Source organism: Ammodytes marinus (genome assembly GCF_949987685.1).
Source record: "Ammodytes marinus genome assembly, chromosome: 13".
In the NCBI taxonomy this organism is placed as follows: Eukaryota; Metazoa; Chordata; class Actinopteri; order Uranoscopiformes; family Ammodytidae; genus Ammodytes; species Ammodytes marinus.
In genome coordinates, this window is record NC_137217.1 from 12,014,756 (window position 1) to 12,040,961 (window position 26,206).

At 40.5% G+C, this 26,206-nt stretch overlaps 2 protein-coding genes across 2 annotated transcripts; both read right to left on the reverse strand.

Moving 5' to 3' along the window:
- Positions 1–655: 655 nt before the first annotated feature.
- On the reverse strand, positions 656–5,338 carry tmem147 (transmembrane protein 147). The gene is made up of 8 exons (XM_080040037.1): positions 5,249–5,338; positions 4,354–4,456; positions 3,914–3,983; positions 3,669–3,734; positions 3,380–3,516; positions 3,197–3,281; positions 2,304–2,425; positions 656–1,470 (listed from the first exon to the last, which is right to left on the reverse strand). Exons 2-8 carry the CDS (start codon positions 4,428–4,430, stop codon positions 1,350–1,352), a joined length of 678 nt encoding a protein of 225 aa, XP_079896163.1. The 5' UTR covers positions 4,431–4,456; positions 5,249–5,338; the 3' UTR covers positions 656–1,349.
- Positions 5,339–14,940: 9,602 nt separating this feature from the next.
- Positions 14,941–26,005, reverse strand: gapdhs (glyceraldehyde-3-phosphate dehydrogenase, spermatogenic). The gene is made up of 11 exons (XM_080038978.1): positions 25,954–26,005; positions 18,633–18,689; positions 18,134–18,230; positions 17,632–17,738; positions 16,882–16,972; positions 16,671–16,789; positions 16,471–16,552; positions 16,167–16,318; positions 15,899–16,061; positions 15,514–15,611; positions 14,941–15,422 (listed from the first exon to the last, which is right to left on the reverse strand). The coding sequence occupies exons 2-11, from the start codon at positions 18,659–18,661 to the stop codon at positions 15,353–15,355; spliced, it is 1,008 nt and encodes a 335-aa protein (XP_079895104.1). The 5' UTR covers positions 18,662–18,689; positions 25,954–26,005; the 3' UTR covers positions 14,941–15,352.
- Between the last annotated feature and the right edge of the window lie 201 nt (positions 26,006–26,206).

Genomic DNA, 26,206 nt, shown 5'->3' on the forward strand with positions numbered 1-26,206 from the left:
AAGCCCATTGTGGCATTTGAATAATGATAGTTTGGTTGGACTCCAGAGGTCCGAGCTGAGAGAGGAGGAAATGAGAGGCAGAAATGGCTGAAACAGAAAAATCACGAGCTGTAATCACAGAGGAAGTCTGTTGTGGAAAAAATAAATGGAAGAACAAATAAGCAGAGCACAAACATATCTAATGTATTTTAACTTCCTGAATATTTTTAACTTTCTTTACTTGAGTGATACTACCAACCGACTCAGCCATTTTTGTTCTGTGAGCCCCTTTTAAAATCTTTATAAAAACACTGTATTTAATATTCCACACTTGCCCTAAACCTAAAGTCACACAAGGGGCATTTTACTGTATTAGGTGCCAGAAAATAAAATGTTTTATTTTGACCATTGTAGCACACTTTTTGGGGGGACTTCCATGCTCAGTTTTTGCCCTGAGGACACAGATCAGATCAGAGGGGTATTTCAGCAGCTAAGGGGCCTCTGCATTTCAGGTTTAGGATTAAAATCATATTGCACACTTGGAAAACCTGTCCTTGAGTTGTCTGCAAGGTTTAAGAAAAGCTATAACAATTATTTTTGCAAACATGTCAAATGGGCATTCATGACAAGCCTTTAACAATATGTAGACTGATCAATCAAAACTCTGAGGGCAAGATAAGACAAAAAAAAACATTTATTACGTGTCAAAATCACAGATGCTTACAATTCAACATAGTGCGGTCATAATTCTAAGTGGACCTCAGTGTATTCACACAGCGGGCCACATTCAGCTTTTTAAATTTTAAATGTCTAAGACCATTTCTTTAGTACTTACAAAAATGTTATGTTTGAACTACTTTTAATATTGACTTGTATATAAATAAATTGATAAGTTTGTGGCACCAAAATGAACTATCACAGTCATTCATTTGTAATTATAAATTCACTTTACTGTCTAATCTAAGCATTCACACTGGCTCATTAGACAACACATAGAAAATAATTATGTTATTTAGAAAGTCTCAATTCATTTGTGGTCGTTTTGATATAAAATTCACTCTCAAACTAACCCTACACAGCTCTGATAAGCCAATCATATACGCAAGCCCCGATGTCACAACTCCTCTTGGTGGACTCAGCAAACACAGCTTTGCCTCGAGTACACGTTTCCACCCCATCCATGGCCTGACATACTTTACTTGTACGTTAGCCCGTTTTGTACATCGGACCAGTCAAACAGCATTTTTCAGTAGTCTTTGGAATTGTATGGCGACAGTAAGACTGAGATGGTATCAGGAGTCAGCGTCTCGATTCATAACCCCCGATGTCTGATCTGGGTGGATGGCTTATCCTGGGGTGCTTTGTTTGGCTTAGTTGCTGTGAACCAGAGTGACGAAGAGAAACAGTGAGCAGAGAGAGATGGCACCGGTCAACACTGCTTTCACCAACAGCACTGTCCAACTGCCCAACAGGAAGACACTGACAAACAACCTGAAGAGACACAATGAAAGGTACAAGGTTAGAAAACAATGCACTGATGAAACCTTCCATCAGGGCGGTGTATTTTAAATGGCGAGTTCATTCAAGAGATTTCAGATATTTTACACAACATTTTTCTTGTTCTTTTTCATGGATGCTATGAATACAATTTAATTCAAGCAAAATAGAAAAAGTTAGGAAGAGCTTACTCAATTGACTTGAAGTACAGTTATTTTGAACTGCGAGTAAGTTTCAGTTTTTTTCAAATATTTTTTCATAAATACTTTAAATTGCTTGCAAATGTTGTTCGTTGGAAGTAAAATGCACCTATTATTATGGCTTGTGTTGTCACTGTTATCTAGTGCCATCATGTGGTTTACAATGTAAAGCGCAGCCAATACATGAATTTTTCCTCAATTTGCCCTCTTGGAAGCTATGAACCGTGGTGCAGTCAGCCTAGTTTAGCATAGCATAAAGACTGGAAACTGGAGGAAACAGTCAGCCTGGCTCCGTCCAAAGGCAACTGAATCTGACTGCCAACACTTCTAACAGCTCACAATTTAACATAGATTTATTTTTAATTTCTCTCATCTCCTGCAGTTAAGATCAATGTGACAAAATCCCCTCCAACACAGAGTGTGTGACTGAGTTAGACACTCAATCTCTGCTCCAACTGTTTATTGTCCAACTTTTTAACAATAAAAGCAATGTCATCTCCCAGAGGAAAAAGAAGCAAAGGTATTCTTTCTTGTTGTATAGTGCATGTCGTATGTCAAAGGTGTGTATATATTTCTAGTGAGCGTATGACTGTGTTTGTGTGTGAAAGCAGGTGTTGTCAGACTTACTCCATTAAGAAGCCCTTGTAGACGCAGAGAGCCAGCAGCACAGTAACAGGAAGCCTGAAGGTCTTAGGCAGGTCATATCGTGTGAACATCCACACCACTGCTGCCGTGGCGATATAATGGATCTACAAACACATACAAATATTTAATGGCTTTCCATCATATTAAACATTCAATCATGTGATAGTTACATAATCAATATATAGCAGACTTATGAACAGACAGAGAGAAATCAGAATTAAACATTTCAAAAACCACGTTCATCTGAATACCAGGACGAGACCATATTATTCTGCTTTCTTAGACCATCCCCGTTAATGAGGTAATTGAATATGAGTTTTGTTTTCTAAATGTGACTTTGTTGCAGCGAACCTGTCTACGTTAGATTATTTATTTTTAGGTCTAAATCTCATATCTTATTATGCAAATTGATTTTATTGTGCTTACAAGAGAGAGAAGCCCTTAACAGCTAAATGTACTGTCTGTGCTTCTGCCAACAGAGGATTGATCAGCATTGTAGTGAAAAACAACACTTACATTACACGTGGGACCACAAAGTCTCCCATTATGACTAGTTCTAATTGGCACTATACACACACACACAAAGGCTTTGGTATCTAGACAGCTCACTGTAAAATTATATTATACTCTGTTAGACGTTCTCTACACATCAGAGCACACACACATACTTTCATTTTTAATCTGTTCCAAAATCAAACTTTTTAGCTGCTAAGTCTCACTGTATTTTTCACACTTTGTTCAGAAAAATACTGTTGAAGGAGGTGAGATGGGAGAGGAACAGGAAAGGATTAACATACAACAGATACTGAAGGTGGAAGACAGGTGGCTGTAGGAACAGACAGAATAGAGAAGTTGCAAATCAGACAGCTACTCACCAAACTAATGTTGGAGTCAAAGCTCATCTGGATGTATTTCCAGTCAAACTCGATGCCCCTGGCTCCCACCCACAGAGGAAGACACCTGAGGACACACGACAAGACACAGACAACAGTGAGATTCAATCGCATGTGTTAAATGATTGGAAGAAGCAGGAGACTGTCACTGTAACATAGCATTACCTAGACATCACGAGCTCTGCTGTTGCCCAGCCCATGGCGGCCACCATGATCTTGTACTCTCCTTTGCCAGCGTTACGAGACATGACCAGGTGGAGGCCCAGCAGGTCGGCCAGGTCTACGGTTGACTTCATAAACTCCTGGAAAACAAACGGACACATTACTATCTCATACACAAGCTGGTTACATACACTCTACTTGCTTTATTTTGGTTCTGCATTCATAACAGGGCACGAAACCTGACAATGAAAATTCTTATATTTTCCTGATGTGATGAAGTCTCAACACTCACCCCAACAAAGTCATAAACTCCGGCTCCTCCTTCCCACGTAGGGAAAAACGTTGCGAGGAACAGCATCTGACACACAAGAAAATAAGCAAAACTCTGTTCACACACACACTACATAACACAAGGGGATAATAACATCATAGTTTAGGCTTTTTCCATGCCTATTTTTTTTTTAATGTTTTTATTCCAGGCACTTCTAGCCTCAAAATGATGACCGATAGTTGAATCACCAGAGACAGCTCACTCACCTTACACAGTTGGACAAATAGGTAGGTCGCTCCGGCCTGGACACATCTCCAGAAGGCATTGTACTCTGAACTAAAGATTGAACACACAGACACAGTGTCAGACTGTAATAAATGAAAACTTGAGATAAAATTGTTTCAATAAAAGTGACAGAAACAGAGTAATGTTGTTCTGCAAAAGTGCTTTCCAAATTCAAGAGCACACTCACACAGCTCTTAAGAAGATTACGTGGACCCCCTCTCCCAAAACCTCTGACATTACTAAGCAGATTATAAAAAGACCTCTTAGGCTCTGAGCATATGCTGCTCCAACATAAGAATACAAATGAGAACATGTAATAATGAACAGCAGTCACAATTATTTTATAATGCTAGTACTACACAGCTTTTGCCTCATCATTCCCCGTCCATGTAGTTTATCACACATTCACACAGACACTTACAGGCCGCTGCACTTGTATGTAATGAAGTAAGGGAAATAGGCCAGGGCAAAGCAGTTCCCGAAGTGAAACAGGGTCATGATGTCTGGTCAGTGAATGCAGCTGCCTGAAGAGAAAGAGAGATACACAATATGGAACTTTACAGAGTGTTGAAACCAGATTGTTTTTTTTAACAGACATTTTTTAACCCTCACATCATATGTGAAATTATGTCCATCACAAGATGTCAACGGCCGAGGTGACGCCTGCAAATGACGTGTTCGGTCCCAATAATAACAACCACAGACAACAAGGGATATAGTAAAGAAAATCAGCAAATGTTGGCACTAAAGAAAATGTAATCCAGGGGATCTACTATGAGCTCGCTCTCCGCCATATCAATTATCTTAATTGATGCCTAATGCCTGATGATTTTGCTTTATTATTCAGGCACTTGTATTATAACAAGTATTTACAGACATATTCACTACTATTTCATTAATCGATTTCACGTGTGTATGTCTCCACAATTATTCCCTTTATTAGACAGCCATTAACAGTATTGGATGATATTCCATTTTAACCCGGAGCTACATTGGTGCTAACTGGCTGATTAACAGCCTCTGAAACGTGAAAACAAGTCTGTCACGGCACATTACATGTAGAAGCGGTCATTTTTCCGAGTCCATTAACTGAGATATAGAGCCAGTTATGTCGTTGAGGAAATTAGTCATGTGCACATTAGCTAGCTAAGTAACAACCATGGTAACAACCCGTCAGCAGTGTTGGTGTTAACACGCTGCTGCATGAAGCTAACAAGACTCAGATACTACTCGTCTCTGTCGAGTTTAACACATATCAAGCTTTTATTAAGACAGCGTATCAGCCGTACCTATAAAACAGTGCCGTTGGTTCTTACCGTGTGTGAAAAGCTGAGAAGAAGCAGCCCGTCGGTCGTGGTCGACTGTCCGGTTGAATGACAGACGGAAGTGGGATTGGTTCAACCTCGAAATCCCTCCGACAGTATCACCGGTAGGAAAATTATATATTCCTCAAACTGTTCTTCTCTGTCCCATAGAACAGGACAACAATTAATTCTATAGCCCACAAAAGCCACCACACGAAAGGATAAACAGACAAACGGATATTTTGAGCTCCCAATTAGGCCTACAAGCTATTTTATTCTCTTTCTGAAATGTACGGATGTGTGTTATTTTTCATACTATTTTATAATGCTACAAATTAAAAGTAATTAGGCCTACAATGCATTGTTTTAATCAGTGAATAAATGAGCTTGTCACTTGAAAATCTAAACAATGAAAACAGCAGAATGAATTAGTATTAAATTGGGCTTGTATCTAAAAGTATTTTACACATGTTTGCAGGCTCTAGTCAAATTGCTTTCAGGTGGTTGATGAACTGAAATGTCTCAAATTTTAGGTTTAATTTTTTTATTAAGATGTTTGATGATAACCTGTATGACGAACAGCCCTAAAGAAAGGACACCGTTACAAGCTTAGGTTAATAGTAATGGTCTCGATGCATGAAAGAGTTTTTTGAACATTTTGATACCTCATTTTGATTGCAATAACATGAATACGACTCATAACCTTACTCTTCTATCTCAACTTCAAGCCAAAACATAATCACTACAGAATATAGAATTAAAATCAGTTAAAATAATAATGGAACATTGCAGAGTTATACATTTTAATCATCTCTTTTCTTTGTCACGGTTTCAGTTTCAGTCCCTTGAATTGTTTTCTGTCTGACGCAAACAAAGTTTCTTCTTTCCGTGCAGTCCCTGATGATCCACTTGTTTGTGTCGTACTTGGACAGGGCCCCACAGTGTTTCCACTGGGATGGACAGTCAGGCAGACCCTGGTGGTGTCCTAGCTGGTCTCCACTCACCCACCACCAATTCCCTCCCAGGAAGCGCAGGCCCGTCCAAACCTGAGTAACAAAAAGCAAGATTGGAGCGTTTCAAGTAAATGTTTTAGCAAAACTTGAATACAGTTTTCTCTAAAAGTGTACGGCTCATTTAATGACAGCAAACCAGGCAAATATGGTGTTATTTTGGGTTATGAAAAAACCTAGATACAGTACATCTTTATTTGTGTGGTTCTTGTTAAGGTTTTGTGTATGTGTGTCCATTGCACATTGGATGCCACAATGGAAATGGAAACTGAGCACTTTGACTAATGGAATTTTCATTTAAATCAAACATTCATAACAAAACTTAAAATAAGGCGAACTACTGATTATATTTCCTCAGTCTTTCTTTGAATGAATATAATACAATATATATATATATACAGTCAAGTGTGAAAGTTTGTGAACCCCTTGAACATTTTGGAATTTTATTTATTGTAACCATCATTAATTCATTTTTATCAATACCAGTATTTTTTATATGAAATAACAGATGTTTGTTTATCAATTCAACATTTTTCTTTTCCAGAAATCAATTGTTAAAACAGATAAAACAAATTATTTGACGAATGTTGTATGTGCAAAAGTTTGTGAACCCTGAGCTGCATTGCTTAAATGGAGCAGGTAAACACAATCAGATGGGCCAAATTGAGTCATGAAATGGACCAATGTAGTGAGAGATCTTTAGGGAAGAAATTGGGCGGCACTAGATACAACAGAGATAAAACCAGGTCAGTTTAGGCTCACCAAAGTGAACCCATACAGGTCAGACATGCTAAAAGGGGAAACAATCTCAGAGGATCTCAGGAATAGAGTTGTGATGCTGCACATTTGTCTGGGGACAGCTATAAATTATTTTAAAAAAAGTTTGAGCTCCATCGGTCCACCGTGAGGCAAATCATCTACAAATGAAGAGCTTTAAGAGTGACTGAACATCTGCCTAGAAGTGGACTTCCTTCAAAAATATCCACAAGCGCCACAAGATAAGTGATTTTTCAGTTAAAAGCCAACCCAAACATTACATCTGGTGATTTGCAGACCTCTCTTGCAGCATCTGGGACAGATGTGCATGGTTCCACAATAAGAAGAAAACTCAGTCAACATGGCTTTCATGGGATGGTTGCTGAAGAAGCCTCTGCTCTCAAAAAAGAACAAAACTGCTTGTCACAACTTTGCCAGAGAGCACCTGGAGATACCTGAAGTCTTATTCTGTGGACAGATTAGTCAAAAATTGAACTGTTTGGTCATAACCAAAACCGCCATGTTTGGGCAAAAACGCAATTCTGCCTACCACCTAGAGAACCTTCTCCCAAGTGAATAATGGTGGTTTCAAATTGTCTGCAAATCTCCAGGTGTAATGTTTGGGTTGGCTTTTACCTGAAAAATCACTTTTCTTGTGGCGCTTGAGGATATTTTTGAAGGAAGTCCACTTCTAGGCAGATGTTAAGTCACTCTTAAAGCTCTCCATTTGTAGATGATTTGCCTCACGGTGGACCGATTGAGCTCAATTTTTTTTTTATGAATTTATAACAGACAAATGTGTAACATCAAAACTCTATTCCTGAGATCCTCTGAGATTTGTTTCCCTTTTAGCATGTCTGACCTGTATGGGTTCACTTTGGTGAGCCTAAACTGACCTGGTTTTATCTCTGTTTTATCTAGTGCCGCCCAATTTCTTTCCTAAAGATCTCTCATTACATTGGTCTATTTCATCAACCAATTTGGCCAACCTGATTGTGTTTACCTTGCTCGATTTAAGCAATGCAGCTCAGGGTTCACAAACTTTTGCACATACAACATTCGTCAAATAATTTGTTTTATCTGTTTTAACAATTGATTTCTGGAAAATAAAAATGTTGAATTGATAAACAAACATCTGTTATTTCATATAAAAAATACTGGTATTGATAAAAATGAATTAATAATGGTTAAAATAAATAAAATTCCAAAAGGCTCAAGGGGTTCACAAACTTTCGCACTTGACTGTATATATATATATATATATATATATAAGTATTATTTGTATATATATATATATATATATATATATACAAATAATACTTATTTGTTTTAAAATAAAATCCAAAAGATGTAATAATGAATTAATCTCTTACATTCCACAGGGAACTGCAAGATATATCTTCCCCTCAGATATCTGAGGGGCTGTGAGATAATTTACAAGATGGGACATTTAGTCTGCAGTGGTTATTTATTTTTTGTATTATTTTTGAGAAACACTTGACTTTATTGTTGTACGGCTTAAAAAAAACTGTTAAAATAAAATCAACCTTACTTCAAAGGCATGAAGAAATCTTTTCAGCAATGTCATTCAATTTAGGACAGTATACAGTGAAATCCAATAGTTTTTCTTTTAGTTAACTTAAAGGCCTACTTCACCGGTTGGAATATGAAGGTGTATTGAACTCGGAGATCCTATGAATTATAAATGTGCAAAAAAAATTGAAATCGGATCATCCTAGCCTGAGAAAAGGCAGAAAGAGTGTTTTATGGTCTCACTGTCTAACCCTACATTTCTCTTTCTGTGACATCACAGAAAGAGAAATGTAGGATCTCCGAGTTCAATACACCTTCATATTCCAACCGGTGAAGTAGGCCTTTAAGTGTTCTCAAACCTCATCAGTGGTGGTGGATCTGTAGATCCTGTCTCTGACGTAATTGTAGTCAGCGTTGTCTTTGAGGGTCAGGAGGTTGTGACTGTAGCACTGCTCCTTGGAGGGGCATGGGGTGTCCATGTTCAGGCAGTGTTCCAGAGCGTCCTCCCATGTCTTTTGCTCATTCACCACCATCAGGTTGTCATCGTAGCAGGCAGACTTAAGCTTTTTGGAGCACACATCGCTGTAACATGCATCAGTGACAGGATCAAAATAGGCACAGTTTCCTTCCCTGAGGATGTCCTGTGGGGCCCAGTTACTGTAGTTAGATTGCCAGTTTCCCATCCAGCTCCAGGTCTCACCATTATTTTGGTACAGTCCAATCCAGCCATCTTTGTGTAATTGATCTGCATTTGTTTGGTTGATAGTGGCTAACTCACCAAAGTTTTCTTGACAGTAATTAGAAGCCTCGTTCCAGCTAAGTTTCTTTTTGTGATATTGAATTGTGTCCCCTTCTGAGCAGTAGAAAGCAAAGCTCTCTGAACATTTCTCCTTGTACCACATTCCATCTTTATCAGACACAACTGCACACCCCATGCCCCGCTGTCCCACGCTCTCTGAGACTTCTCCAGGTCTGAAACAAATGAAAACAGACGATATCTCGCTTATAGCAACAGCATTTACCTCCTTTTATATGTCAAAAATATTGAAATAAACACAAATACCGATTTTAAGGGGGGTACTCACTTTGAATCTATCCACTTCCAGACTGACTCATTTGTGGGGTCCCTAATTAAACCAATCCATACATCTGTGATGTTTTCTTTCAACAGCCACTTAGCCAGGTTAACTCTGTCCACTGTGTTGAAGGTAACCAAGTCAAGCTTGTTCTTCTGGCAATTCAGTTGAGCTTCTGCCCAGGTCTTCTTCTTAGGGACAAAGTTGACCGTGATTTCTATGGAAACTGCCTCCAGGCAAACAGCAGCCATGAGCAGGAAGGAGAGTGTGAGCTGAGGGCAGCTCTTGTTCCCCATGAAGGCTCCTGTCTTTCTTTCTGTCAAGTCAAAGGTGTCTCTGTCTGCAGAATTTATATTAGCCTGTTGAGCCTGTGGTGTGGTCAGTGGCTGGTGAGGAGCTCTCACTCTGCTCTTATAGCAACTACAGTACATGATACCTGGTCACTCCCACATAGACACACCTCACCAGATCCCGCTGACCAGAATAGCCTCTCCACACCAATCCAGCACTGTAGTACAGTCCAGATGAACTAACCCTAACCTTAACCCTAACCCAGCAATACTTTTTTATGGTATCACTATATCCACTTAAAATTATATGTTAGATTCCCCAAATGCTCAAACTGTTCTGCCTTCGATTTGCAGTGTTTCCCATCCAGTAACATTTTTTTTTTGTGTTGGTTAACATATTGGATTTCTTTCAAAGAATACCTCCTGAAAATAAGGGGAAAAAAGACCTAGCCTAATGGTAGGCCGTTACTAGTTTATTATTTGTATTCATGTGCAGGGATAGACACATCACAGCCAATGGGTTTTCTAGCAGTGGAATACTAACAGTTTGTGCACAACACTTTCATGAGTGTATTGGTTTCCATTACAGTTTGATCGATTGGTTTTTTGTTGTTGCTATGAATAATGATAGTCCATGATTCCCAAAAAGCCTTATTATCTTATCCAACCAATGCTCTCTACTGTATCTGTCTTCCTTCATGCTTCTCCTCCTCATTCACTTCGTATCTGATCACTTTTCCACTATTTGGTCTTCTCCAGGCTTAAGGGAAATCTCTAGACATGAGCCTCAGTGTTGTTGGCTTGGTTTGAATTTGTTTTTCATGTCAGTGTCTGGTTTACCGAAAAACAAATGATGCTGGAAATTTCCAGTCAAAGGCTCTGCTCCTCTGCATCTGAGAGTTACATTTGAATGTTCTCCATTCAAAACTGTCCAGTCTCCATGCTTGGATGGGGAAATCAGGCTGCAGGCAAATGATTGGATTTGAATCATTTTAGCAAATAGATGCTGATGAACCAGGGGCGGTTCTACAGGGGGGCAAGGGGGGGGGGGCAGCCGCCCCCCCCCCTCCACTGAAGAGCCTTGCCCTCCAGCTGCCCCCCTAACTTTTGTATTCTCAAAAATGTACTTGTTAGAACAAACCGCCACTATGTCAACAAGCCACTCAAATAATTGAAACAAACAATAAATTGAACAAAAGTAAATAATTTTGAATCCAATCTTATGCCCTGCCTCTCAAATACTTGCATCATATGTGCAATTGCGCATATCGGCGATCACACAGTTTGTCACACACAGCGAGTCAGCGCGCTGCTGTGCCATGCAGCCCGGCGAAGAGTAACTGACCAGCTCCGAGCATCTGAAGGTGAAGTCAGTTCACCCTTGTGAATTTTAAACACACCAATTTAACTTAAAGTTAAATTTGTAATTAATGTAATGCCCATCATGGCCAACACCTGCATCGCTCCAAGGTAAGGACTGAGTGTGTGTGTGTGTGTGTGTGTGTGTGTGTGTGTGTGTGTGTGTGTGTGTCTTGACTTTAGAAATAAAACTGATTTGATGTGATTTGTGTAATTTCCTCTTATTAAACCAGACTCTGTTGATATTCTTTCTGTGGAGACGATGGTGAAACTAAAGAGGAACATTGACTCAACCTCTATACACTGACAACACCACGACAGAATATTTCATCAAATTCCCCAAATATGAGTTCTAGAAAGTGCTTTAAAAGTATCAGGTATTACAATTATTGTTCATTTTAAAGGATTAATATAAAACACAATCAGAGTTGACTTCAGAAAATCTTTATTTGATCTTTTTCTGCCCTGATATCAAACATTTAAGCAACAAGCTTCAAATCAGAGAAAAGAGGAAATATGAACTTTGATTATTTGATGTTCCCCACATTTTTATAGGCTATTTCTTTTTGGACCCTGTTATTGACATGAGTGACTGAGCTCTTTGACTATGCGACATGAAAAGTTACTATCAGTATCTCTGGCTTAGGGCCCCCCTGAGCCCTTGGGCCCCTGGGCCTGTGCCCGGTGTGCCCGTGCAGTAATCCACCCCTGAATGCAATGTAAAAGTAGCTAATTCATCAATAAGAGCACACCCATTAATCGTTGGCCAAAAGGGAAATCACTCGCTTGTGACTTGTAGGAGCATATTGCCCTTTTATTAATTTGTAGGCAAGAGTTTGATACAAATATTTAAAAAACTTGCATGTTCGGATCCATACAATTTAACAGTGGGTCGCCGTTTCGATAGAGAGAGAGAGAGAGAGAGTTGCCGTTTCTGAGGCATTAAGTTACTACAGTGACACTGACAGTGCTAGGAGATCGATAATTTTTGTTTGAACAGCCAAACATAGCCTACTAAAAACTCTCACATATCACAGCAAACGAGCTGCACAAATTAAACCAGGTTACATAATCATATGTTAAAGACATGAATAAATAAGTGAAGGAAAAGAGGGAAAAGAAGAAATAAATGTGAGGGATGAAGAGGAGGTTTTATATTCAGACAGAGGCAGGTAGTGATCAGCAGGCAGATGAAAGGTAGGCAGAGGGTCTGACTGCAGTCCCAGCCTAAACTACTGTAGCCTATTGTTATTCTCCTTCCATATAAATTCCACTAGACTAGAATGATATGTCATGTCACTCAAAATAACATGTTTCAATGATTGCCTGTTTTCTGTTGTAGCAATGTGTTGTGTATGGGGTAAGCTATGTAGGCTTAAGGTATAGGCTACACATGTCTTATTTTATCAGAAATGATGATCAATATAATATATATGGGGATTCCCGCTACCGTCCTCCCATGCCCCCCTGCCAAGACCTCTTGCCCCCCCTTCGCCACCCCATGTAACATTTTCCAGATCCTCCCCTGTGATGAACGCATCCTTGTGCTGACCTCTGTCTACTTGACTAGTACCCCGACTTAACTTAGTTTCAGCAATGTTATCCATTTAAACAAAAAAATATCTACTAAATGATAACAAGAGCTGAGGCCTGGACAGAAGGTCCACTCTTTGGAAAATTGCAACACTATTAAATGCTTCAATAACTTTGTCTTTTTGCTTCTTTTAAATATACTAAGATCTGCTGAAATGTGAGGGACATGTGATTCCTTCTAAATAAAACCTGTGGTTCAATCAGATTTCTCTGAAAAATTTAATTAAATATTGAAAACGAACAGAAATGTATCCTACAGAAAAAAAACATCTTATTGTTTTGTTTGGTAAAAAGTAACGATCAAAACATGTTTAATTGAAATGTATTGAGTGACAGATCAACTAATAAACCTTGTTTTTTACCAGCCTTTGTTTACCCCTTATTGATGCTGTGTATGTTTTAGAAACACTATATACCGTACGCACTATTTAATTTAAATTATTTATAATTAAATTGCACTATTTGAGGCTGGCTTTATTTTAGTCTGCACTATCAATCATTCTTAACAAAAATCAAACATACAGTTAAGTAAACCCACGGTATCATAAAAACTATAGAAGGATATTTTTGTGTCTAGTCAATTAATTGAGCTGACTTTAAATGGGTTACGTAGGTAAAAGTATACATCAATGTACTGATGCCACTGGGGGGGGGGCAATGGGAAATTAAATTAAAATCAGTAATACTGATCTTAATTTAATTTACAAGATGCGGATATATTTTGTGGCTTGGATACACTGCTGTAATAGTATATGTATTCCTTTTTGAACACGTTCATACTTGTGACCACCATTACACACACATGTGAAATGTGTTGTTCCTACTGCAGTGTCTTCAGTGAAACAGTAGGAGGCACTGTGGTACAATCTTTAGGACAATTTTCAAAGCTTTTTTTCTCGGTTCCTTTTGACCATATTGGGAGTTTGGCCAAAGCAGGAAAAAGTAGAAGTGTATTTTATTTCTCCATATTAGGACGCAGCCTGAGTCTTGCTGCAGTACCCTAAAAAAGACAGCAGGTGGCTCCAAGGTTCACTACTGTGGCAAGAAAGGTCAGGCTATGTATCCATTTCTGAATGTATCAATAACTCAATTTAAAATGTCATAAAATTAATAATGTGAGAAAAAGGGCTTCTAGCTCTATTTGGATTATTATAGCTGTATGGCAGATATTTGCCTAAATTCTATTTACGCTGTCTTACTCTTCTAATATGCATTTTTATAGAATGTTGTATTTCATTTGTTATGTAGCCCTATCTATTTCTGAATGTATCAATATTAAACCTACGTGCTTACCTACTGCTTTTCTTCAGTGGCTACAAGATGGACCTTATTGCATGTGGCTGCTCCATCAACCTCTCATGTCTCCTATAACAGAGAATGACTAGGAGGAGACTGGGGCTAACAGCATTAGTCACTCTTCTTATCCCGAGTGGATTATTCTACTGATGGTTATATTAAGTTGCATTATCCTTACTGTACAGGGTCCATAGAGTAAAACGGGAAATCATCAGTACTTCCCTTCATCTTACTTCTCCCTCTTTAATTGAACTGACTGTACACTCTTCATTTATTTAGACCATTTGTTCTTAACATGCATGCTTATTTATAAAATTAACTTCCTAAAATAATTTTACAGATGACAGTAGAGGTGCAAACAGGAAAATGAGGGAAACGGGTAATTGTCATTACATGGTGTACATGTGTCTTCACTATAGTAATGCCCCGTTTATTATTTCAGTGTACATTCTTGGTCCATAAATGACACCTTGACATTAGTGAATATGAAAAGAAATATATTTCTATTGTTTGTTAAATTAGGAAAATGCAAAGTGAGGTAAATAAAATACAGCTAAACAAGTGATTGTCTGCCAACAACTAAAAATGGCAAAAGTAAGATTTCAAATATTTAAAACGATAAGTGGTTAAAAGCATTCAGTTTTGCAGTTCCACTTTGTTTAACTAACTAATTAAATAATTTATTGACGCATTGTTATATTTTCGGTTAATCTGATAACATTTCTTCTGTCAGTTTCTACATAGGATGCAGTGAACAGATAAGGATAATAATTCAAACAGAACCACTTGAGTTTTTTTCCCAAATTTTTTATTTACTGTTGAGCGGAGTTACATTAGCTCTGCCTTTCAGCTTCCTCCTTCCACTGGTGATCTAGCCTTTTGAAACACACCAACATGGAGATGGATACAGTAGTTACCATAGTACTGAGGCATAACGACACATCTACAGTAGCAGGCGGAGAGGGGGCACACGGACACAAATACTGTCACTGACCGATCGTCTCGTCATTAAAGGAAAAACACAGATAGAACACTCAACACACACACTGTTGCTGCTGCCTACGTATACTGTAGTAGAGCTAAGGGCAGTGATGCTATGACTTTGCTATGGGTGGGGTCTGTGTGTAAAAGAGAAGAAAAGGGGTGTGAGGATTGGTCTCGGGGTGGTCCCTTTCCCGACTTCCTTTTTGGACAGGGAGTGCCTTACTCCTTGGTGTGCATGTACATCATCAGGTCAGCGACACGGTGGCTGTAGCCGAACTCATTGTCATACCTGCAGAGGGAGGCATGGAAAATATGAGGTCAGTTGAATAGTTTGATTATGACTTACACATGGAGTTGACAGAGACTTTTGGAAAACTAACCAGGAAATGAGTTTGACGAAGTTGTCATTGAGGGCGATGCCGGCGCCAGCGTCAAAGATGGAGGAGTGGGTGTCGCCGATGAAGTCAGAGGACACAACCTGCAGGGAAACAAAGCAGTGTCAGATTCACTCTAAAGTAACAAGACACAGCTTACACAATGCAATACAAGTATCATTTCATTTTCCATTTTGGAAGTTACATTAATTACAATTCATTAAGAGCAGGAATAAATCTTAGTTTTAAATCCATGAATTTATCTAAATGGACAAGAAACCCAAACCCTTTCCTAAACCTCTTTACTCCACCAAGCTACCGGTTTAGTTGTGGCATTATTACTAGCCATATATTCATTAGACAGTGTCAGTAAAATAACGTTGGCCGTTACCTGGTCCTCGGTGTAACCCAGAACTCCCTTCATGGGCCCTTCTGCGGCCTTCTTGCAGGCAGCCTTGATGGCAGCGTAAGATGCAGGCTTGGACAGACGGCAGGTCAGATCCACCACTGACACATCAGCCACTGGCACCCTGAACGCCATGCCTGTCAGCTTACTAGAGAGAGAGGAGAGATGTCAGACAGGTGTAAGCTCCTGTTAGCTACAATAAGGGGAAAATGCATCTGATTCTGAGGCTCATAATGCATGCGTTTGTCCTCACCCGTTGAGTTCGGGAATGACTTTGCCCACTGCCTTGGCGGCACCGGTGGAGGCTGGAATGATGTTGCCGGCAGCAGTGCGGCCATCACGCCAGGCCTTGGCACTGGGCCCATCCACTGTCTTCTGTGTGGCTGTGTAGGCATGGACTGTGGTCTAAAGGGAGGAGAGTAGTATTACATGAAACATCAATAAATCATACATTTCAGGCTGATATGCAGCGCCATCTTTGAAAAGAGTTACCACTACATTTGTTATATACTTATACGGTACTCAGTAATGCACAGCACAGCTTTTAAGTGACTTACCATGAGAGCCTCCTCAATGCCGAAGTTATCGTTGATGACTTTAGCCAGGGGGGCCAGGCAGTTGGTGGTGCAGGAGGCATTGCTATAAACAGAAGGAAGGACAAATGTCACTTACTACCAGTACGTAATGGAATGGCTAAACAAATCCATCTACAAATCTAAAAAAACGTGTTTGTTAAAGTTGAAAAGGTAAACAGTACCTGACGATGGTCATGGAGGATGGGTCGTATTTGTCCTCGTTAACTCCCATGACAAACATGGGGGCATCAGGTGAGGGGGCGGACACCACCACACGCTGAGCTCCACCCTGGAGATGGGCCTGTGGTTGGTAAAGAGAGACAGAGTTAGAAACAGCATCGTCTGGCATTATTCTGTGTCATTTTGTGTACATGTTTGTATGCGTGTACATACGGAGGCCTTTTCCACGGAGAGGAAGACTCCAGTGGACTCAACAACGTACTGGGCTCCAGCTTTGCCCCAGGGGATCTCTGCTGGCTTCATACTAGAGTCAGAGAAGGAACACAGTCAGTCCAACATGAAATCATTATCACTGACCTTTAGTAAGGTTAAACTTTGGGACAATAGAAGACAAACACTATACTGTATAACAAACAGTTATAGTGAGCAAGTTACATAGAACAAGAGAAAAGGGAGGGACACTTGTTATCCAGTGCTTTATAAATGTGTACATAGCTTCTTCAGATAATTTAATGCTGGCACTGAACAACATATCATTTACACCCCAATTACTGATCACAGAAGAACAGGAATGTCCCTCCTTTTAGTTGGTTTTGCCTTTTGTGGAGAGGCCCTTTGCTCAATGGACTAAAACAGCAGCCGGTGCAACGGGTGGAAGAGCAGCTATACCAGTGAAGCCCTAGGCAGCAGAATGCCTCCTTCCATTGAGTGGAATTAGCTTCCCATACTAAAAACCAGGAAGTAAAACTGGCAAGAAATACCTCATCTTAGAAATGAAATATGAAAGAAATACTAATTCAAAGTGAGCTCCTTCTAGTCTACTTCTATAACAAAGCTGCCAGATAAAGGTTTAAAGCTGTACTGAAGTGGCACTTCAATAATCAGCTGGCGTCACTTCATGTTGTTGCCACCATCAACACAGTTGATATCTAATATCTGTCTCTAAACCGAACCATCACTCACCACTGGAAGACAGAGATGGCGTGGCCGTCGACCATGAGCTTGCCATCCTCCATGGAGACCTCTCCCTTGTAGCGGCCGTGGGTGGAGTCATACTTGAACATGTAGACCTAGGAGGGCAGGAGGGCAAATTATGGGGTTATAAGAGCAGGGCTTTGGAGAATGGGTTTTTTTGGTTGTTTCACCACAAAATAAAACCTTAGATTAACGCTACATTATCTTATTTCATACACCAGTGACGAGGGATTGTGTTTGAATCTAAGCTAGTCATCGAACTAAAGGATTACAAATAAATGACAAAAAAGGCCACATTTGCAGAACAAAATTGATGTAAACTCGTAAGTATTTTACTAAATGTTTAAACTATGGGTCAATTAAGTTTTTCTGTTTGTGATTTTATAAACCACACTCTTACAACAATATACATACACTGCAAACTTCAATATATTTTCTTCCCAATTAAGTGAGCGATTGTTAATAATATGCAAGTTGAAAGTTTTCTCACCATGTACTGCAAGTCAATGAAGGGGTCATTGACGGCCACAACATTGATGCCTTTCTGAAGGCAAGCCCTCAAGACCAGACGGCCAATACGACCGAAGCTGCAGAGAGAGAGAAAGAGAGAGCGAGAGACATTAAGGAAAGTTGTTTTTGGAAGATGGTGGGAAACTTCCTCAGGATGTCATCCCACTCCTGGGACCTTCCAAGACAGCCTCAGACTACCATAGAGGAGACAAGCTCAGCATATACAATTCATTAAAAGATCCACTGCGTTTCAGCTACAATTATCGCAAGCTAAACACCTTGTTGTTTATTTATTTGCCTTGTTTGTTATAGGCTTTTCTATGGCTAACACCTAGAAAGCTTTTACTTTTATTGTGAGACAGCTGCATTGACATTGTAAAAAGCCCATCCTCAAAATATGCCTCTGTGACATCCTATCCTAATCATCATTAAGTCAGTCTGTAACCTTCCTGTTTATAAAATGTGTGTTTCCAACTTACCCATTGATTCCAACACAGAGTTCTGACATGATTGTTGCTGCTTTGGGGGAATGTTACCTGAAAAACAATACAAAAGAACAACATTAGAAATACAACTACTGATGATAAACAAGGAAATGCAGGATATACAATTTTACTTAATATTTAACCTTTATTTTTCCAGATAACATTAAGAACAGTTTCTTATTTACAATATTGATCTGGTAATGTCCTCTAGCGGATACAATTGCCAACAAGATGCAATGTTAGACTTGACAACAAACAAGTATACGCAAATGGTCCAACTCTAACAAAGCAGCATTTAGGGGGCTTTCATTGGGTTAGTAATTTATGTTGTTGGCAAAATGCAAAGAGTGTATGTATGTTGTTCCATTGGAGTATAATTTTAGTGGGAACCCTCTGTTCATTGAGTGTTGAGCTGATCATTCATTTCACTTGCTATTGTACAGCATATGATCGATACATTTCCCATTTTTTCTGAATTTGTCAGCTCCGTCTTTATTCCACAGTGACATATACACTGGCTGTTTAAAAATGATGCTTTTTTTATTTGTGAAACCCCATTTTGAAATTCAGCTGTAAGGTCTGCACAGCGATGCAAATCTAAAATGGAGAAAAGGCTGGTAGCGGTGGCCTCACTGTACAGGAGACAGGGAGAGTGTTGCATTAGCACTAAAGGGTGAAAAAAGCACCAAGGTGGTAGTGTATGCTGGTGTGCTCATGGAATTATGTCATGGTGAGCTGGATACTCTGAAATGTAAATTAAAACGAATGACTGAAGCCTGGCGTGCAAGGGTGCATATTCTGCAGGAGCAGGGCGGTGTTACAACATGCAGGGACATGTTTAGAAAACAATGGGCTAAGAAGGGAGGGGGGAGTGTTGGTAGGTATGTAATGCAACAAACAGAGACTTGTCTGCCTACCCAACAGAGAGAAAGCCTCCACTCAACTATGTGACCTCCTTTCCCTCTGCTTTCATTGCCTTTTCATACTGTGGTGAACATTCATCTGCCTGTTCCTCCTCTCCACCATTCCTCTGTTCTGTCCTCTCCTCCCCTCCCCCTTCTCCAGGCCAACCAATCCCCTCTTCCTCTTCACCTCCTCCATCCACTCACTAACTCCACCTCTTCCTGTCCTTAGCTGCCCTTGGTCTGTCCCTGTTAGAAGAGATACACACTCTGATGTCACATTCATCTTCCAAAAAACCTATACCAGGTCATGTGACTTGCCCTTTGGAACATAAATCTACCTGAAACTGCATTTAAAATGTTGTGCGTGAATTGGGTCTCAATATACCCAAAAACTTCCTCATACAGGTGAACAGCTATGGTAACTCTGGTGGTGGTATTGACTAGGTACTAGCCTGGCCAAAAGCTAATGAATGTGTGTGTAGAGTAAGGAAGGGCAACACAAATTGTCCTTGAACTGGTTAGTTGTCATTATAGACTACTGTAATCTCCTAATCTGTTGTGTGTGTGTGTGTGTGTGTGTTCGCAGGAGTTGATGTGTGTGTCTCAGTGGGGAGCATGTAGGACAGGCTGTTGATCTGGTGAAATGCATTGTGGGATTATTTTAATAGACTAAAGGGAGACCAGATTAGGAGAAATCACCCCTTTTATACATTTGAGAAAAATGAACAATGTCAGATACAAACGCCTTTAACTTGGATTTATTCTCTTGTTACTAAACCCAAACAGACGATCTGTCCCACTGAAACTGTAACTCTGTTTGATGCCTGCCAGAATCCATTTATTGACCAGTCTGCAAGGTTTAACAGGTTCATTTTAGTGTACATTTGTTTGGAGCCTTTTTTTTCTAGCACCTTCCTTTCAGAAGCAGCCATTTTGTCCTCTGCTGCTAGTGTCCATGACACAAGGAAAGAGGAGAGAGAGGTCGCGAGGAAAAAGAGAGAGGGTGCCGGTGCATACAGTGTGACCGTCTGGTTCTCACATGTCTAGGTCTGTCCTCTGCTTTGTACTTGATTCTCTCCATTACCTATTGTGCATTCACGACTCTTTCCTCTCTTTTGAACTCTCCTTCCCTGTGATGCCTGTGCACTTGTCTCACTCGTTGGCTTTCTCTCTCTAAATAATAACTTCTCCATTTTCTCTAAACTGAGCAGTTGCCCTTGGTTTTCCAACAGAAATGGTTGCTCCACTGAACACTTGAACTAAACAGAGTGATCTATTTTGCTTCACTAAAGCAGACTGACACTTGGACTGTACAAAGACTAGTGGAGCCATGTGAGAGATCTTGTGGGACTCAAACCAAGTGATGATAGGGTTCCAAATGTGGAAGTTATATAAAAAAAATAACATATCTAAGGCAAGTAATGGCACAGGGGAAAGGTGTGTGTCAGGCTGCTTGTATGCACTTGGTGACACCCCCCTTTCATGTCCATTACTGTTGCATAGCAACAGTTTGGGGCTTTGCACAATTAGTGGGAGAGGAGGGGGGGGGCAGTTGGTGAAAAAGACAAACTGAAAAAAGTAAGAGTTACTAGACTAGGCATGACTACTGGTTTGGTTAGAGTGCACTGCTAGTTTAATTCTCCCATGTTTCTATGTCGATTAACAAGGCTTTTCATGTGCTGTGTAATATTTCAAATGCCATTTTAGGGAAAAATCCACTCCTGAGAGCTAACAGCTCTTCCCACTTCTTCACCACAAAGTACTGGCACATTCTGACTATGTAGGCCAATCAGTCCCGATCTGGTATTCAGCACACACTCTATGACAGCACTCGCACATCCCAGCTCACAGGGGCAGAATTGTGCAGAGCAATTAGTCACATGTTGCTGCAACTTATTTAAATGTAGGATGCAGACAAGTAGCCAGACATGTGAAGTGGACAAGCTTCCTTTGATATTCTTCTGACAATGTACTACCCACTGCAGATTTACTAGACTGGGGTTTTTCACAGGTTTACCGTGGACATTACTAATTGAAAATAAATTATTTGGAACAGCAACTCAGTAGGGGCTTTCTAAAAGGAATGCAGATTACTTTTGGTCAAGACCCAATTTAGCACATAGCAATCACAGTGAATATTAATTTGGTCAAAGTGAGCTCTCACTTAAGGGATAGTGTCTGCATCTCAATTGATTTAGCTGTAAAATCTGCAATATCGTGAGTGATTTCCACCATTCAGATTTCTGAAATCCTTAATCTCAGTCAGAATGTTCAGTTTATTGGCCTCCTTTTTTGGTCCACCTGTTCCGTCTAACAGTCCTTGTCCTGGCTTTTCTTTTGGCTTCACTAGTATCCCATCTCCCCTCCCCTCCCCCCACCAGCCAGACTAATCATTTAAATTCAGCAGCCTCCCTCCAGCTCCCTGTCCTTGCCACTCTTTGTCCGTCTAGTCCCCCTCATTCAGTACAGCCGTGCCCTCCCTCTGAGCTGCGACCCATTTTCCTCACACCGACGCAGAGTCTAACCAGAGGGGGTTTGCAGGATGGCGTCGCCCACCTTGTGTCTGGCTTTAAATGTGCCCTGGCAGCTGGGCGAGAGATGACTCACAACCAGCCGGCCAGGACAGGACAAAGGCAACAAACAAGCTGCATCAGCTGGTATAATCTCAAATTGAGACAAATCAGTTGGACACATGGAACAGAAACGGACGGGAGGGGACAGGAATCAGGAGAGAGCATGACACAGCATTTTACTTGTGCCAACACCTTCCATGATATCTACCATCAACATTCGGCTACACTGATTCTCCTTGTCACTGTAATGTTTCAATAGTAGGAGAGCATTTGGACAGTAAGTAGGCTCCAGTCAGTTCCTAGTAACCCTTATATGGACTTAGTATAGAGTGGCGGTAAGAATCAAACTACAACTTGAAAGAGTACAGCCCGTCGGGCTGCTTCGGTGTGAGCATTTATTGGAAATTCTTCAGTGAGTGAATGAACCCTCTGACTCTGAACTTCCTTTTCCTGTCCACTCTGCCACTCCCCCAGCCCTAGTGTGTCTTGCCTATTCAAACCTTCCTCCAGCGTTCCATCCCCCTGTCACACCCTCTTTTTCACCAGTATTTTTCCGCTGCAGCGCATTGATTGGCTAGACGCCAGACAAACTATCCAATCAGGATATGTGTTCTCATCTTGCCCACATCTCTATGAATCAAATACATTAGAGACTGAGCAACACATGCCAGTGATATGCCTTTACATGCACACACTAAGGGAGTGGAGCCTGAAATGTGTTGTCTGCAGCCTGAGGAACTTTTCTTCTGCTCATCATTTCTTAAGCAGTATGCGCACCTCCTCATTTTTTATAGTTTCATTAATGAGGCAATGTCACTTTGTGTTGTAAACTAGTCAGTTAAATGTCCAACACCATCACATCAACCAGTCAGAGACATGCACACGTAACACTGCAGGCTGTGTCTCCATCTCAGCGGGCACAATCTCCTGCTGAAAGGAGGTTTCACTTTCAGTGAAAAATTACCATTAAAAGCAGACAGTGAAGTTACAGTGCAATTAACTAGTATGCGTTCCCGTTATCAAATACTACAATCAGATATCTGTATAAATCAAATTATGATAGGGAGGGTTGCTTTATATGCATTTACTCTTTATTGCAGTCGGAAAAAAGACTAAAATAGAAATGTACACAGAGACACACACCAACTATCATGCATTAGTAAAAGGTGTGCGGTATCAAACTACAGAGGATTCAATAGGCAAGAGACATGTGACTACTGTGCAGAGGTAATGCTGAACCACACACACACACTTGATGTATGAGCTTGTGTCAGCAGGCAGATATCCTTGAGGCTCAGAGCCTGTCAGTCACCTCCTCTCCCAGCTTAAGCTACAGTACAGTTATAGTTGTCTCCTGTGTTTGCTACCTTTTGTATATCATACCAGCTATACTATAACTGCAATAGAACGGCCTACAAGTGAGGGGCCTTTGTGTGTCTTTACCTACTGTAAAGGTTGATTTCCTTGAATTTAGTATGGCTACGTGCAGAGTGCTGAGTCACTGCTGAGTTCCTTCTCTCTTTACACACATCCTGGACAAAATGACTAAAGAGACACTCATGCCTAGAAACAACCACACTATCTTTGGGTGGAAAACCGCTGATAATCCTGAAATTAGTAGTCATAACTCAGGGTATTGATTAGTCATGTCAAGTTTGACATTTAGTAGCATAGATTATTCAATGGAATGCACTTAACTAGTTTGTGTTGCATGTCAGAGAGGGTACAAGACGGATGGGAAAAATGCTATAATATATACAAAATGCTATTCTTGTATAAAGTAATAATACAACTCGGAACTTGCATATCATTAGGCTTGTCATAATGAATACGTGTAGCATTTGACAAATGCAATAATGAAATTAATGGCAAGTCATTTCATTTTGACATCATTTCACAATATCTGAACTTTATAATACATTTCACTTCACTGGGTATTGGCCGTGAAAAGTACACTGAACATCGGTTGGAGAAATTACTCTAGAGGGGGGGGGGATTTAATCATTACGAATGCTAAATAAAAAAATTTGCAAAACCATTGGCTGAAGCATGACAAATAACTGCTAGTTTTCTTCCAAAGTAAATTAATTAAGAGCATAGGGAAGTTGAAGATTGGTTACACACCAGCTTTAACTATAACACTCAGCATCTCCCTGGCAGCAGTGGGCCTGTGATTAGTGAGTACAGTGAGCAGAATAAATCTTTAAATTAATACGGTTTAAAAGGTTTAAGTTTGAAAATAAAGATAAGCATCGGACCGCTCAGCATCCGTACAGCAGAGTGGGCCTGCTATGACCTTCCTCAGCTATAGTGACGACCTTCAGCAGCCAGACATGACCAGACATGGCTGCTGCATGTACCACACCTACATGAGCTGTATCAAATAACTCAAAGAAATATAGCAAAATGCCTCAAGTACTAATACACAGATATAGGCTCTTAAATCACTATTCTCAATTTAAAAAGACTTCTCTAAATACCGTGTAACTGCATGTATGGCTGGTTATGTGACTTGATAAATTAGAGATGAGCTTTAGGCTAACTGTGTGCTATTGCTGCAAACGCAGGTAGGCCTCTTTGCAAACTGCAACAGGTCCGTCGAGTGTGGAGTTGAACTGCGGCAGAATCAGGCGACTGCGACACTCCTACACTCCGTCCTTGAAAGGCATCACGGGAAAGCCTTTCAGCACGACTCTTCCATCTTTCGAGATAGATTAAAAGAAGCACGCCTACTCATTCCTTCCGTTTCGGTTATTGCATCACTGTGACTTTCCGTGAGCACTATTCATCTCTGAAATCTATTGCAATGAGGGCAGCCTTCATCACAAATACTAGGGAAGGCACGTAGCCTCACCTCCGATCACGTAGGCCTACACCCATTCAACCCGTACCAGCTTCATTACAGCTTCGTACAATAATGCAAGAGTAACGTATTACAGTCAGGTTTGAAATCAACTCTATTTCAATTCCAAAGTTAACCGTAGGTTAAGCTATTTTGATGTGATAAACGCGGAAATGTCCATTTTATGTATTGGGTTACATAACATGGAGACTACTAATCCACTTCCGCAAAGATGCAGCAAGGGGAACTGCCAATGTCACGTCACCCGCACATAGACAGTTTGGCTTCAGATGAATGAATTGTATTATGAATGGATCAGAATTAATATGCAGATGTTTGTAACAAGGTGGCGTCGTCCCGTTTATTTTTCGCTTCGGGGAGTTTAATGGATTAAGTGTGTAGGTGATGCGACGACACGACTCAGACAGAGAGCATTACGAGCAGCCTCTCTTCAGTCTGCAAGGCAATGGCCGCACCCCCTCCCATCCTCGCGTTTCTTTTACTGTGCTAATAAAACGTGCATCCAGCGACGGACGCTGCTTTAAATAGCCTGTCCCTTTGCTAAATGAGCTTTTCTGCTCCCTCATCTTCTTCTCTCTCTCTCGTGCACTCGCGTTAAACGGATAAGTGATAAAAAAAAAAAGCTGGTGCTGTTGTGTAGGCTTTTCACCACGCAGGCTACAGTGTGGCACTGGCTTCCGCAACAAGTCGTGTAGGGCTTTTTAGCAAGGCCAGGCTTAGGAAAATACAACGAATTTAACAGTTAAGAGGTACATCTGTAATTTAAAACGGTGTAAGCTAACTTGAATTGATGAACAGAGTCGATGTGTGGCATGCCGACATTTGTGCAGCGGCAGATAAGCTAACATTTGAAACTGTGATAAAGCCCCAATCGTGTGAAACATGTTAAACGTCCGTATTTGACTAATTTAGTCGAATTATGTAGTCTAACTGTTACAAAGCCTGTGAAGGGTTAGAGCGGTCTAGCAGCTTACCTCAGTTCTGATGCTTCTTCAGTCTGTGCGCAGTACACGGCGCCGCCTTCTTATTTTATACAGGGCACGTGCCTCGGGGAGCCTGGTCGCCATGGCGACGTGACGTCACATCATCCTTTGCAGCTGGGATCCATTCAGAACGAGGGTCTGGTCACGGTAACTGGAGGGATGAATAGTCTGACTGGTTAATGAAGTAATAGTATTCACACACCTTACTAATACCATACAGCCGAGGGATGTTTAGCAATTAAAG